Source organism: Drosophila obscura, unplaced genomic scaffold, assembly GCF_018151105.1.
Source record: "Drosophila obscura isolate BZ-5 IFL unplaced genomic scaffold, ASM1815110v1 contig_73, whole genome shotgun sequence".
In the NCBI taxonomy this organism is placed as follows: Eukaryota; Metazoa; Arthropoda; class Insecta; order Diptera; family Drosophilidae; genus Drosophila; species Drosophila obscura.
In genome coordinates, this window is record NW_024542865.1 from 5,031,548 (window position 1) to 5,045,723 (window position 14,176).

A 14,176-nucleotide genomic window follows, 5' to 3' on the forward strand; every position below is an offset into this window, starting at 1 on the left:
AAAGATACAAATGCAGAAGCATCGCAATGCTGCAGCAGATGAAAGAATCTAAAGCATAATTACAAATAAAAGTATCTACAATCAACACGAGTATCTTAAAGATGCAAATGCTTATTTTTTGAATGGGTACAAGTGTAACTGATGATGGGGAAAAGTCTAGGGGGGTATCAGCCTTAAAGGCGTGTATCCGTTCACTTATGCGAACATTTTTGTAATGTCAGGGTAACAGGGGTATCCGAAAAAACACAAATAAACTAATAGAAATGCAGCCCGAAATACAGAGGGAATTTCTTAGTTTAAATATTTTTAGCTTGAAGAATATTGACAATAAATAAAGGTAGATGGATATGTAGATAGATAGATAAATATATAGATTGATTGATATGAAACTCACCTTATGGGCTCTGATGGATGTGCCCTCTGAACAAACTAGTGTGACGTCCACCAGGCTCCCGTCTTGTAGTAATTGACTAAACACCCCTAACAGGTTGGATTGGTAATTGTTCCACCTCAAGCAGTAGTGCTCACTGCCCATGTCGGTGACAGCTTACGCTGCTGCAGGAACCGAAAAACGAAACCAACAAAGAAAAGAACAAAGATGGACATTAAATTGTGTTGGTTAGTTTTTAGTTTTATGTTTTAAGTTTTTAGTTTGTTTATGTTCTGTGTGTGTTAGTTAGCTAGATTATTTAATTTTAGTTGCTGACTGCGTTTAATTTCTTAATTTTTTGTTGTTGCTAATTGAAAATTGCGTAAGCCATTGCATGCCATACGTAAAGTATCTTTGTATCTGCGAGTATGCATGTATCTGGGTATCTTTATATGCAATTAATGCCAAAGCGATTGCGCACAAATGCCAAACAAATTGCGAAATCTTTTGCTTCAGGGTTCACAAATGTCACTGCCACCAAGCCAAGCCAAGCCAGGCCAGGCCAGGCGACCCCTCTACACTGCTCTCTCTCTCTCGCTCTCTATCGGTCGGTCGCCATCTGGGTGAGAGGTGTTAAGAGGTAATTGGCGAGGTGGTGGTAGAGGGCGGCGGAGCAGCAGCAGGCAGGTGGACACAACGTGCAATTGAGGGCGTGACTAGGCGTGTCACTGGGTTTCTCCACACAACTAAAACGCTGACTTGGCACAAATGCATCCAAAACTTTTGTACACTTTTCTATTTTTCTGTTTACTCAGTTTTGTGCATGCTATGTGCGGGTGGGGTGGTGTGGCGGCCGATACACCTTATAAATATTTAATTACATCGCAGCAAATCGATGGACTCGTCTAAGAGTGAGAGTATATTGATGAAAATACTACACCGTCTGCTGTAAACATATTAAAAATTTAATACAACTTCAATTAACTTTTCAAAAGAAATACACACAAAAAAATAATTCTAAACATTTTTTAATACAAAAAAAATTAATTAATTTCCAGCAGACACTTAAAATATGAGAGCAAAAAAGGTCTTAAGTATACTAAAGTTTAAAACTAAATAAAAAAAAAACTATAAATAGAAACAAAAAGGTATAAATAAAATAATAAAAACTTGAACATAAAAATACTTACATAATAAATATTAAAAATACCCAAAAAATACTAAAAAAAAATAAGCTAAAATGTCAGCTAAAAAAATAAATAACATACAAGAAAAAAAATGCATAATTTAATATTAATTTAATTCAATATTAATTTAATTTAATATAAATTAATTTAATATTAATAAATTTAATAAATGCGGAATTTTTCCAAGGTGTGGGTTCTTGAGTATATCTCAATTTTGTAACCATCAACCTGTTTGAAATTATTGACAAAATACTATCAAGAATACTGAGAGATTAAGAGTGCTTTAAGTACCCCATACCCCTACTGCAGCAAACATTGAGACTTGATGTAAAGAAGTTACACGTAGAGATCTCTGTGCGAAATGACAAGAGCTGGTGAATATTATTTGATTGATTGACATCAAAAACCCATCTATAGAAGGCACCTCTATATATTCAGAAATATATATTTTTGCCTCAGCGGAAATTCCAAATTTCTATGTTCCATGTTCAAGAAGGAAAAACTCTTTCTTTCCCCTCCCAAATGGTGTAAAAAAAAAATCAATCTTCTGCGTTCTTCGTTCAACAAGCAAAACATTTCCAGCTCCGCTTCTCTGTGGGACTTTCAACATTTTTTGTTTACTTTTATGGGTTTGCCAGTAAAAACTTTTCTTTCTCTCTCAGCATGTCTCTCTCTGTGTGTGTGTGTGTGTGTGTGTTTTGTGCCATCTATCTGTCTTTTTCTGGCCATCAGTTTTGCATTAAATTGATGGTTAAATAATTAATCGACGAGGCCAACATTCAGGCAATCAACGAAACGATCTGAAATTAGGTAAGGCCCCGCGCGACCAAAAGAAATTGCAAACTGCAAAACAACAAACATTTCCGGCCATCGAGCCATCTCTGTCTCTGTCTCTATTTCTCCTTCTCTTTACTCTGGGGTGTTGGAAATCTCAGGCATCGAGGCACCAAAAAAATAATAACGAAGCAATAAACTCTGAATTTATTTCAACAAATAAAACTTTGATTTATTGCACTACGCACCGGGCACACAGCATGCAACGACGGATCTCAGCCTCAGTCGCAGTCTCAGTCTCAGTCCCAGTTTCTGTCCCTGCCACAGCGACTGACTGTGCCTCTGTGCCAGCCACACACCCCTCTCCCCCCCTTCCTTGTGCCCCTCTGTGCAACTCCTCTGGCACATTGCCTCCACCTTGGAGCCTTGATCTGAGACCTCGATAACGATATTATAGAGGAGTTAGAATCTGTATCTGAAGCTATTGCGATCGTAAAGCGTAAATTACGCATGCATTTTGTTATTTCCCTCTTTCTCTCAAGCTCACTCTGTCTCTCTCTCGAGCCCTCTCTCTCTCTCTCCCTCTCTCTCTCTCACACTCTTTGTTCAGCTCTCGGAAAAGTCGTGCGAACTTTTGGGGCTTACTGGGGCACAGTGCTTAAAGGTCTGGGGGAAAACTCAGCGGAAAACTTAAACAGGAAGCATTCTGGTATTATGAATAAATAAATCCTTTCGCTTATGGGAACTTTGCATGGCGAATGAAACGTCATTCGATGACTGGAACCGAGTGCCATGGAATGGTATCAGCAACGCTTTTCCACCACTGTAGAAGCTCTTCTCATTTAGTTAAAGATCACAGCAGTAATTCAGGCAAAAGAAACAACAACAACAAAAATCCCAAATGTTCGGCTGGAAAATTATGGCCAAAGTGGCAGCCAACACGCAATGGCTAAAGGTCGCAGCCCAAGACGGAGGGGCGGAGGGGGGCCAGGCAGCAAGAGACCGACCGACTTCTTTTTTGCTTTGCATTTTTTTTTTCTTTCTTTCATGCAACATTTGCATGCAACAGCAGGTCGACACTTAATTAAGAGAAGTTGCTAGTGGCCATGTTGCGGCCAAGTTGTTGCCGCTGTTGCTGTCGTTGCTGCTGCTGTTGCTGGCGTGTTGCTGTTGCTGCTGCTGTTGCTGCTGTTGCAAGTGCTGCCCACGCATGATTTTTGAATTAGCGCTGTGTGTAGTAACAACAACTAATATAATTGACAGTTGTTGTTGTCGCTGCTGTTGCCTGTTTGTTGCCTACGTGTTCTGTTGCAGACGTCAATGACTGCCTGCCTGAAGTGCATGCTAAGTAGGCAGCCCGAAAGCGACCAAACGGCAGGCCAAGCGAAAGGGTCGAACCATTGGATACCCTCTTGCCATGGCAGAACAGAATGCACCTTTCGCTTACGGCGAACGACTTGCAAAGAGCTTATTAAATTCATAGTACCCGCTCGCCCAACAGGGCAGACTCGTATACAAATCTGGAGGGAAAACAAAACGCCAAGAGAAAGCCGCTAAGGAAAACTTGGAGTGAAAAAAATATACACTACGAGTATAGTGGCAGGAAAAAAAAAGAGAAAAAGAGAACAAGCTTCTGCTGTGTTGCATGCAATTTGGGTCTGTTAATTGTTGTTGCTGGCTGCCGCTGTTGCTGTTGCTGCTGCTGCGATTTATGCCGCTTGCATGCTAATTATGAGCCACATGTTGAGCTTCACAAAAATACTAGGTGGGTGAGAGGGAGGCAGGTGGCAGTTGGCAGTCGGCAGGCGGCAGCAAAAGGTAGCACCACAATGAGCGAGTGAGACAGGGCCACTTACTGACAACTAAATCAGTCAAAACGCTGATGATGGGGGCCCCAGCCGCTGCTCATTTGGGTCCCCCCAGTGCGAAGCCCATTGAGTTTTTAGCCAAGTTAATGAGCGGCAGGAGAGAGAGAGAGCGTAAGACAGGCAGCCAGCAGCCAGCAGCAGCAGCCTCTCAAATGGATGCGTGTGGATGGGGTTCCAGTGCCTTCTGTGCTGCTGCATCGATCTCCCACAGTGCACAAAGATGGTCAGGAACGATGCCTGTACGTTGGTATTTCTAGACCTTCTTTTCAATTAAAGACCCCCGTGTCGTTGTGGGCCTCTCAAAGTCTGGGCCTAACTGCTGCTGCTTGTAATTGTTGTTGCCGCATACACTCTTTGTTGTTGGTCTTGTTGTTGTCTAATTTGTTTCTGGTGTAGTTGTTGGTGTTGTTGAAATCCATGTTGGAGTTGTTGTAATGCTTATTGCAGTGGCATCTATATTGGAGTGTTTTGGAATAATATTTTCCATTGGTGTTGCGGTTGTTGGTGACTGGCGACTGGCTGTTGTTGTAATTTATTTTTGGTTTTTTGTTTTTTGAACAGTTGTTGTAAGTGGAATCTCTGTTGATGCTGTTGAAATCTATGATCTTGCTTGTTGGTGTAGCTTTCAGAGCTATTTTTGTTGGTGTAGCTCTTGTTTCTGTAGTTGAATTCTTTGTTGGGCTCCTTGTAACGATTGTTGGTGTCGTTGTTATTGTTGTTGGAGTTGCCATAACAATTGTTGGCATTATTAATGTTGCTTAAAACTCTGTTGGTGTTGTGGTTAAGCTCTTGTTGGTGTAGTTGTTACATTTTTTTTTTTTACTTTTTTGTACATTTATTGTTGTTGTTGTGCCTTTTCTTTTTGCCTGTCGTTTTGCCTTAAAACTCATTAATATTGAAATTTCGTTCGTGTGCATGAGTTATTAGCAATTTTCTAATTAAGGCTCCCCTGACGACGAGCCGCCAACGATTCTTCTACCCTCCTGCTGCTGCTGCTGCTGCTGCTGCAGTTGCCACATTTTCAGTCTTCTTTCTTCTGGCAGCCACCTACTGGAGTCGGTTTCCCCACCCCCCTCTTTCGCTCTGTCTCTCTCCCCTGACTCATGCTTGGCCGCTCACCTGAGGCGCCGACATCCCTCCCCCTGTGCAGCCGCCTGCCCACCTGCATCTGTCACACCCACAAAGAGGCGGCCGTTTTGCCTTTCATGTTTTTTTTTTTCCTCTCTTCAGTCTTTCTTTTTTTTCTAGTATTTTGTTGTTGTTGTTGTTGTTGTTTGCTGGTGAAATTTGCATTTGATTTATTTATTTATAAACTTAATTGCCAAGTGGGCCACAAGTGGGCGTGGCGACTGCCACAGAAAGCAGCGTGTGAGTGTGAGAGAGAAGTCCATTGATTGGCCAGGAATTTCCACACAGAGCAAACTCATTTTGGTGGGCAGGGGTGTTTGGGGAGCCGTTCGCTTATGGGAAAGTTGTGCAACGAATCGGTGGGCAGGGCAGAGCGGCTAAGATTCTTCCCCCCAGTGTGACCAGCTTTCGAATGCAATTTGTGATTGATATCAAAGTCAAATCTTTGGTCAATGGTCAGCAGACACTGATCAATGATGATCTGCTGCTGCTGCTGGTGCACCTCTCTGCAGCCCACGCAGATACCCACAAATGGATGTGGCAGTGGCAGTGGCAGTTACCGTTGCACGTTGCAGTGGCACTGGCACTGGCAGTGTTGCATCCTTCTCATGTTCTAGCCAGTTCTAGCTGAGACAGACACACACACTTGACTGATGAAGGCAACGTTGTGGCCACTTGCTCTGGCAACAAGGAGTGATGCCCCAAAGGGGCAGGGGGGGCCTGTGGCACACACACACACACACTGCGTGTGAGTACGCCTACGTGCGATGGCGGCACATTTTAAATCAAAAAGAAGGGCGCACGATGCAGTTCAGTTTTTTAGTTTTCAGTTTTTGGTTTGAGCCGCGCCTCGTTTCTGTGATACCCTCTAACAAAAAACACACAGAGAAACAGCGCACACACAGGGTATGCTCGCCCCAAGGGTAGAGTGGGGTAGGGTAGGGCAGGGTAAGGCAGCTCGCATTTGTTTCTAGAGCGAACTTTTGCCGGCAGCATGGGGTATCTCTTGGTGCGTAATATTCGCCACTGCTCCAGCGATTATTAATTGCAACATGAAGGGGCAGGTATGCTCTAGGTCTAGGTGTAGGGGTGTTCAAGCTGCAAAACAGTTGCAATTTCGCTCTTGTTGTTGGCTGTGGCATGCTGCTGCCTGCCTGACTGCCTGCCTTGCCTGCCTGCTGCCTGCCTGCCTCTCGCGTTTGAACATTTGCCGACACACAGTTTTGCGATTATCATAATGCTGCCTGCGCAGCGCATGCAGCGGTGGCGGTGGCGGCGGCGGCGGCGGCGGTGGTGGCGGCACCAGTGTTCATGTTGCAGTCTTGTCGATGTGAATGATGATTATTTTGATAAGTTGCGCAACAACAGCAGCGGCAGCAGCAGCAGCCTGGCATTGCCTTAGATTTTTTATATCTGCGCATAATTCGTGGTCATCTTTGGCCAGATCTTAATTGTTCCTCTCACTCGCTGTAGCTGTAGCTGTAGCTCTTTGGGGGCAACATTGTGTGGCATGCAGGCAGGCAGGCAGGCCGAGGTGTTGCCAGCTCAAATTGCTGCTTGTCACTGTGCGGAAGTGCGGCAGGCAGGCGGGCAGGCGGGCAGCATGCAACACAGCAGCTTCACTGTGGCAACAACTATGATTATAAATGAATGCCTTTTTTTTTATTGATTTATTAATCGCGTTTGCTGGTGAAAGGATTTCGCTCTGGGCTGTGGTTCATAAATTTCAAAAGCATTTAAAGCGGATCTCTCTCTGTCTCTCCCGCTCTCCCTCTCTGTCTCTCTCTGTGTCTCTGGAGCGCTGCTTCCTGCCACAGCAGCAGCAGCAGCGCAGCTTTCTATTGTGGCAAGTCCAGTTGCTGCCACACATAAAGGGCACACCACAAGCGCCCAAAATCCCCCCCAAAAAAAAAAAAAAAATATTCCAAAAAAATGATTATGCTTGCTTCGTGCTACTTAAAGTCAGAGATTGCCTTTGTGCCGCTGCCACCTACGATATGTATGGCCTGGGTGTCGCCTTTGTGGCACGAACATGACTTTTGGCGGCGCATGCGTGTTGCCTGGCAGTTTGTTGCACAGTTGCAGTTGCAGCTGATTTACTGCAGCCACGAAAAACTACTGTTGCTGTTGCTGCTGTTGCAGATAAGCTGCTGCTGCTGCTGCCGCTGCCGACACAACAATACAGTTCTTGTGGTTCCTTCTGTGCAACACACAATTTGCAGTTATTTGTGGCAACGATAAGCTAGCAGCAGCAGCAGCAGCAGCAGCAGCACTTGTTGCACTCCACTCTGTTGCTCTCTGTTGCACTCTGTGGCATGCTGCAGCGTTTGTGTGACAGTGGCAGGTCAACAGCAATTGAAAATGCAATTAAATTAGAGCCCCCAAAAATTAAAGCAAAAGAGCCAACAACAAAATGGGAGCAAGAAGCGAGAAGCGAGCGAGAGTCAAAGTTTGAGCTGCACACACGGGGGGGGCCTTGGAATGAGACGATTGCTGGTTGCCGCCGCTGCCATTGCTGCCACTCTTGGCCACAAAATTTATATTATTAGCCAATTGTTGCAACGCTGCTGCTGTTGCTGTTGCGGTGTGCAGTCCCCCCCCCCCCCCCTCCCCCTGCCACATGATGAAACAACGGCCTCAAAGCTGTTGCTGTTGTTGCCGTGGCTGTTGCTGTTGCTGCTGCTTTTGCGTGTCGAATGCAAAGCATCGACATTCGACATCGACAAACTTTGACTATTTGTCGGTTTGTTGTTGTTGTTGTTATTCTTTTCATTCGTTCATTCACTCATTCATTCATTCATTTATTCAATCGTTCATTCGTTTGGAATTGTGCAATAATCATTTTCAATTTTCATATAAAGATTTTCATGCGGCTGCTGCTGCTGCTGTTGTTGTTGTTTCGCCTTCACCTCGTTGCTGCCAAATCGGTTGCAATGGCAATTATATTATAACTATACCCTACACAGAGAGAGAGAGAGACAGGGAGAGAGACAGTGAGAGAGAGACAGGGAGAGAGCGAGAGGTGTGGTAGCAGAAGGCTGCGAGTAAGACTAGCAGCATCGCATCTCTCTTAATCCTGAAGATTTTGACTGCCACGGGCACTTCACGATCGTCCAGAAATGCTCCAGGAATGCTCTGGGAATGCCCCAGAAATGCCCCAGGAATGCCCCAGGAATGCCCCAGGAGTGCTCTCAATTTTTTGCAGTTCTTTTTATGTTTTTATTTCAATCAAAACTTTGCACACGACAATCTGTTTTTACTTTTGATTTGTATGCAGGCATGACCCAAGGCAAGAATTCTTTTCAAAATTAAGGGAAATATCCACTCGACTCATGGAACGTAGAACAGTTGCAGGACTGTCAGCAATACTCCAGCATATACAAAACAAGCATTAAAAGCTTCGATCTTGTTTGCTTCTCGTACTTATCGTGCCACAAAGAGAACCCAACCCCACAACGCCCTTTGGGCACAATCATTAAACATTTAATAAGCTAGAGCCCTAGCCCTAGCCATAGCCGCTCTGTCTCTATCGATGGGCTGCAGCTGTGTGGCATGTGGCACTGTAGCACTGTATCACTCTGCCACTTAATTGGGGTTTGGGTCATGTCCAAGGCGGCGGAAATTTTCAACGGGGCCTAATCAAGTTTAAGGCAGAAAATAGAAAAAAAGAAAAACACCTGGGCTGCTGCTGCTGCTCTGCTCTCCCCCAGGAAGTGGGTAAAAACGCTTTGTGCCACACAGAGAAATGTGCGTAAACGACTGCAGCAGCAGCAACAAGCAGCAGCTCGTGGCATAAACAATTTCCGGGGGGCAGGCAGGCAGCCAGGCAGCCAGGCAGCAGTTTCCACTCGAGTGAGTGACTAGCATTTAATCAAGAGCAATCAGCAGGCAGTGGATGCAGCAGCAGCAGCAGCAGCAACATGTGGATGCAACAGCAACAACCATAATTGCTGTCATGTTGAGCTGCGGCAGCCACGTGCTCCATTTTAGCCATGTTGCTGCCACAAAGTTATCAACATTTTGTGGCAGCAGCAGCAGCAGCATCGGACATCGGACATTGGACAGTGGCACCATATTTTGATATGGCACACGCAATGCTCATTTGTCTGCCACATCTGCCACACACACAGGCGTACAGTGTGTGTGTGTGTGTTTTTTTTTTTTGATAAATGTTTATGCCCCTGCAACATGTTGCTTGAGACTGTGACTCTTGTGGCCCGAGCCAGAGCCACAGCGAGCCGCAAAAAAGATTTATGATTATTGCTTTGTAATTTGTGTTTAAAATATGTGCCGCCGCCTTGTTGCAATGTTTGCCTGCCTGCCTGCCTGCCTGCCTGCCTGCCGCCTCTCTGTTGCTGCTGTTGTGGCCATGAGGCTTGGCTGCATAAAAATCAATTAGCAGGCCCCCGAAAATCAAAAGAACCAGTGGCCAGTGTGGCCAACGATGATACCTTGAGAATGCATCAACAATTAATGTGGGCACGTTGTGGCTGGCTGGCTGCCTGCTGCTGCCGCTTGGAATTTGTGGCATCATCAGCATCAGCGTGGCAGCAGTGCCACTGCAGCCAGCCACAAGCCAGAACTGCCGCAAAAGGACGACGAACGAAATTATCTTTGAGCTTATTTGTGTGTCCGTTTGCTTAGGGGAAATTCGTTCCACGCTCAGCTGTTTTCAGCTGTTTTCATATGCGAGCCAGCCCCGATGCACAAGCGAAAAGTGCCAAAGAGAATGCAGGAGAATCCAAAAACAAAATACACGACTGCGCGACTGAGAATGAAAATTAATAAGGATTCTATAGAAGGATAAAATATTCTGCCAGGATTCTGTAAAAGATTCTGTGAGAAATTTCTTAATGTTTCTCTAGGGATTTCCTTGTAGGATTCTTGGTTGAATATGTACTCTGAATAATATTTGAGGTTTCTTTAAGGATTCGGTGAATATTTGATGGAATTCTGTGAGGATCTCTGGATGCTGAGAAGTCTTTGAGAATTTCTTTGACCTACTTTGTGGAATTCTGTTGCGGATGCTGTCAAGATTCTGATATGGTTTCTATGCGGAATTTGGGGAATATTATTTTGATAATTTAGTGTGGAGGGCAGAGGCATTATCTTTGCTCCAGAAACTCCCCAAAAAGTTGTTTCCAACTCCAAAAAAAAAAGAAAAAGAAACTCTATATATTCGAGAGGAAAAAAAGATACTTCAGCATCAATCTGGAGGTCGCTTATGTGCGCCCACTTTTTTCTAATTAGCGGGCACTCACTGTACCCACGGGGCAAGTGGCGGCGGGGCAGCTTGCCTTGTCAGCCTCTCTCTAAGCAGCCAATTAATGTTGCGGCAGCAGCAGCAGCAGCAACAGCAACCACAGCAACAGCAACAACATGCAACATGTTGCATGCAGTGCAATTTATTAATGAGATTGCCCCGTTGATTACAAAAAGGCCAAGAGACAGACAGTGAGAGAGGCTTAGAGAGAGAGAGGGGGCAGGCAGTGGTTTGGTTGTATGCCACATGCATTTTCCATGTTGCCGCACGCACAGTGGCTGCTGGTTGTTGCTATTGCCAGCGGGTGTTGCACATTTATTGAGCGCTTATTATGCGTGTGTGTGCCCCGCCCCGCCTCGCACCGCCACGCCTTCCCACCGAATTAGGTGTCAAATGACAATGGATGGGTGTGTGTGTGTGTGTGCCTCAGATGGGGATGGGGGGTATCCCATAACCCATATCCCATATATATTTTCCGCACATTTTCCACCATGATTTTCCCCTCATATTTTTGTGTGTGTGTGTGTGTGTGTTTCGGGGGTGTTGACGCGCGCACAGCTGGCGCGTATTAAGGTCAAAGAGCGATCGAAATCGCAATCGAAATCGCAATCGGATCGTGTCGCCCCAGCAGCTGTCAAACTCAATTCCGACTCTGCGGCACATGCAAAGGTCAGACGCTGCAGCTGCCACAAGATTTTCGACAGCCCACCGACCTACCCCTCCCCCAACCCCTCTGCCACACCCTCTCCCCACGTCCTCCCCCCACCATCCTCTTATGCCAGTCAAGCCTTTATTTTGCGACTCCGCTTAGCATCATAAAAATGTCAAAGCTTTATTTGCAAGCTTCTTGTGGCTGCTGCTGCTGCTGCTGCTGCTGTTGCGGCAAGCTTCTTGTGGCAGCCAGCTGCCGCTGTTGCTGTTGTTGTTGCTGCAGCGATGGCTGCGGCGGCGGTGGCGGGCTAATTGGCGTGTCATTGGCTGCAACGCAGGCATAAATCTGTTATTTTATACGCGCCTTTTGTTGTGTGCAACATGGCGTATGAGTAATGTGAACAAAATACAACCAACAACAAAATCACAACAAATCAAATGACACACAGACAGACAGGCAGTGAGTGGGGGAGTGGGATTGGGAGAAACATCCTTCACATTCAGAGGAAAATTCATAGAATAATGTAAGTCGCCGCACTGCTCAAATATCCCATAAGCGAAAGTGAAACGAAGTAAAAATATTTGGGACAGTGGAATCTGTGAAACTAATTAAATGAATCCCATAAGCGAATGGCAACCGAACTCGATTTTAATTTCGAATTGGAACAGTGGAACTATCATATGGAACGAATTTGATCAAAATAGGATATATTTTCCAACACCCAAAAGAACGATCTGCAATCAGAGTCTGTACAGATTTTGGTCACCGGTTCAAATTGTTTCTTTCCATGTGTTTCACTCGTTATTTATCTAACTTGCTTTCTGTTGTATGACCTTTTTCTATTCCCATCTTTCCTTTGTGTTCTCTCTTTGCAACTTGCAACTTTCTTTTGCTGCATTTTGTTTTCTTTTTGCCATTTAATTTAACTGCTGTCATAATCCTGTCTTTGCCTTCCATCTTCCGCCACATTCGATCTCTAGTTCATTTCATTTTGTTTTAAATTTGATATCTATGCCCGCCCATATTTCACCATTCCAGCACCACACCATTCCAATCATTCCACCATTCACTTTTATCTCTCACTTATGCCATCCATTTTTCATCCACTACTGCTCTGAATATCCCACTTTTCAACGCCAGTTTTTGGCCACCAATTACCGTTACTCCTCCCCACCAACCACAGAGCTTAACCCACTGCTGGCCCCACCATTAACCCCTCTCGGCCTGCCACAAATAAAACCAAATTAACCCACATCAATCACACACACACGACGACAACGACGACGGCAAAGAAGACAAAAAAAAAAACGTAGAAAATTTCCATTTTAATTTGAAATAACTTTAAGGAGTTGTTTCTGTCCGTCAGTCCGTCATTTTTTTAAGCCAATTTTCATAGCCTAAAAATAGTGCGAGGGGCAGAGGAGGGGAATGAGGCTGCGGGAAAGCAGGACAAACCGCTTCTAAATATATACAAAAAGAGAGGAGATCGGAGACGCGAATGCGAATGCGAATGGGAATGGAAATGGCCAAACGCTGTCAAAATGACTTCCACTTCGCAGAGTGGAGGAGTTGCTTGCATCCATCCATCTCATACGATTCCTGAATCTAGATATATATATACATATATACATATATATATTTGTTGAAGTATTTTCCTTGAAATTTCCATCGAAACTTGCATCTTTTTCTGTGTGTAGATCGTCAGTCAGCTCCATTCCTCCCCCCTCGCGCAGCTGGTCCCCTCTCCATTTCCCAATCTGTGGCTAATACAATAATGGAACGCGGTCTGTTATAATATTTACAGCTTTGAATTAACTAACGAGCTCGAAAACCGCAACGCACCGCACTGCATCGCAACGAACCGGTTCAAGATCCAACAAAAGCAACAGGTGTTCATTTGGCACTGGAATGGAATGGAATGATACAGGAACGAAACGAAGCAAACAATAGGGAAAAGAACAGAGTGAAATGGCACAGAGTTAAATGGAACAGAGTGGAATGAAACAGCGTGAAATGGAATACAATGGAACAGCTGGAAACATTACAAAAGGAATGAATGGAATGGATGCAAAAAAAGGAGCCTCGTGCCACGACTTTCCCTTCTGCAACCACTCACTGCCTGCCCCTGCCCCTGCCCCAGCCCCTACCACTTGACTGCCTCTCTTCCTCTGCCCCTACCTCTCCCACTCCATCACCACCCACTAACCACAGCCCACACGCTAATTGCGGCAAACAAAAACGCACGAATGGAACGCCAGCAACGAGGAATGGACCACCAGCAGCCACCGCCAGTGCCGGCCACTGCCACTCACCTGAGAGGAGGCTCTCTTCAGATCCAGATCCAGATGCAGCTCGAGCTGCAAGCTCTTGCTCCGCTTACGGGTTTGAGTAGAAAACAAAAAGCAAAAAAAAAAAAAACCAAAACCAAAAACAAAACAAAAGCAAAGCAAAGTAAAGTAAAAGAAAATTCCCATAAACAAATAAACACTTGACTTGATTGTGGACGCGACTTGCATTTTCGACTAAAGAAACTGTTGGCCAGCGCAGGGTACTCGGGTACCGAGTGTGGTATGTGGTATGTGGCATGTGGCACTGTGGCATTGTGGCATTGTTATGGCTGGTGGCCTCACTTAGCTCCCAACTGCAACTGCAACTCAAATTAAGTAAAATTTATGCGCCTTCTAGTGTCGAAGATGTTCCTATTCGAGAGTCGAGAGTCCTTTCGCTTATGGGTAATTTGTTGGCCCCGAAAAACTGCACACAGGCAGGGCTATAAGATCTGTTAGAATTGGAGCCCCCAGGGCAGAGAGGAAGCCCACGCCACATCATTCATATGCGGCAAACCGTCACCAGGCAAAAACACAACACAACAAAAAAGAAAAGAAGAGAAGAGAAAAACCACATTGCAAGTTGCAACTGCAACAAACAGTAACT

General features: G+C 45.1%; 1 protein-coding gene across 1 annotated transcript in view; it reads right to left on the reverse strand.

The window, feature by feature from the left end:
* LOC111065303 (pneumococcal serine-rich repeat protein) overlaps nt 1-14,176 on the reverse strand; it is a 134,314-nt gene that overhangs the window by 53,261 nt on the left and 66,877 nt on the right. The window contains exon 2 of the mRNA XM_041595582.1: nt 395-555. Within this exon, the coding sequence (XP_041451516.1) occupies nt 395-535 (141 nt within the window). The 5' untranslated portion in view covers nt 536-555. The remainder of the gene's footprint in view (nt 1-394; nt 556-14,176) is intronic.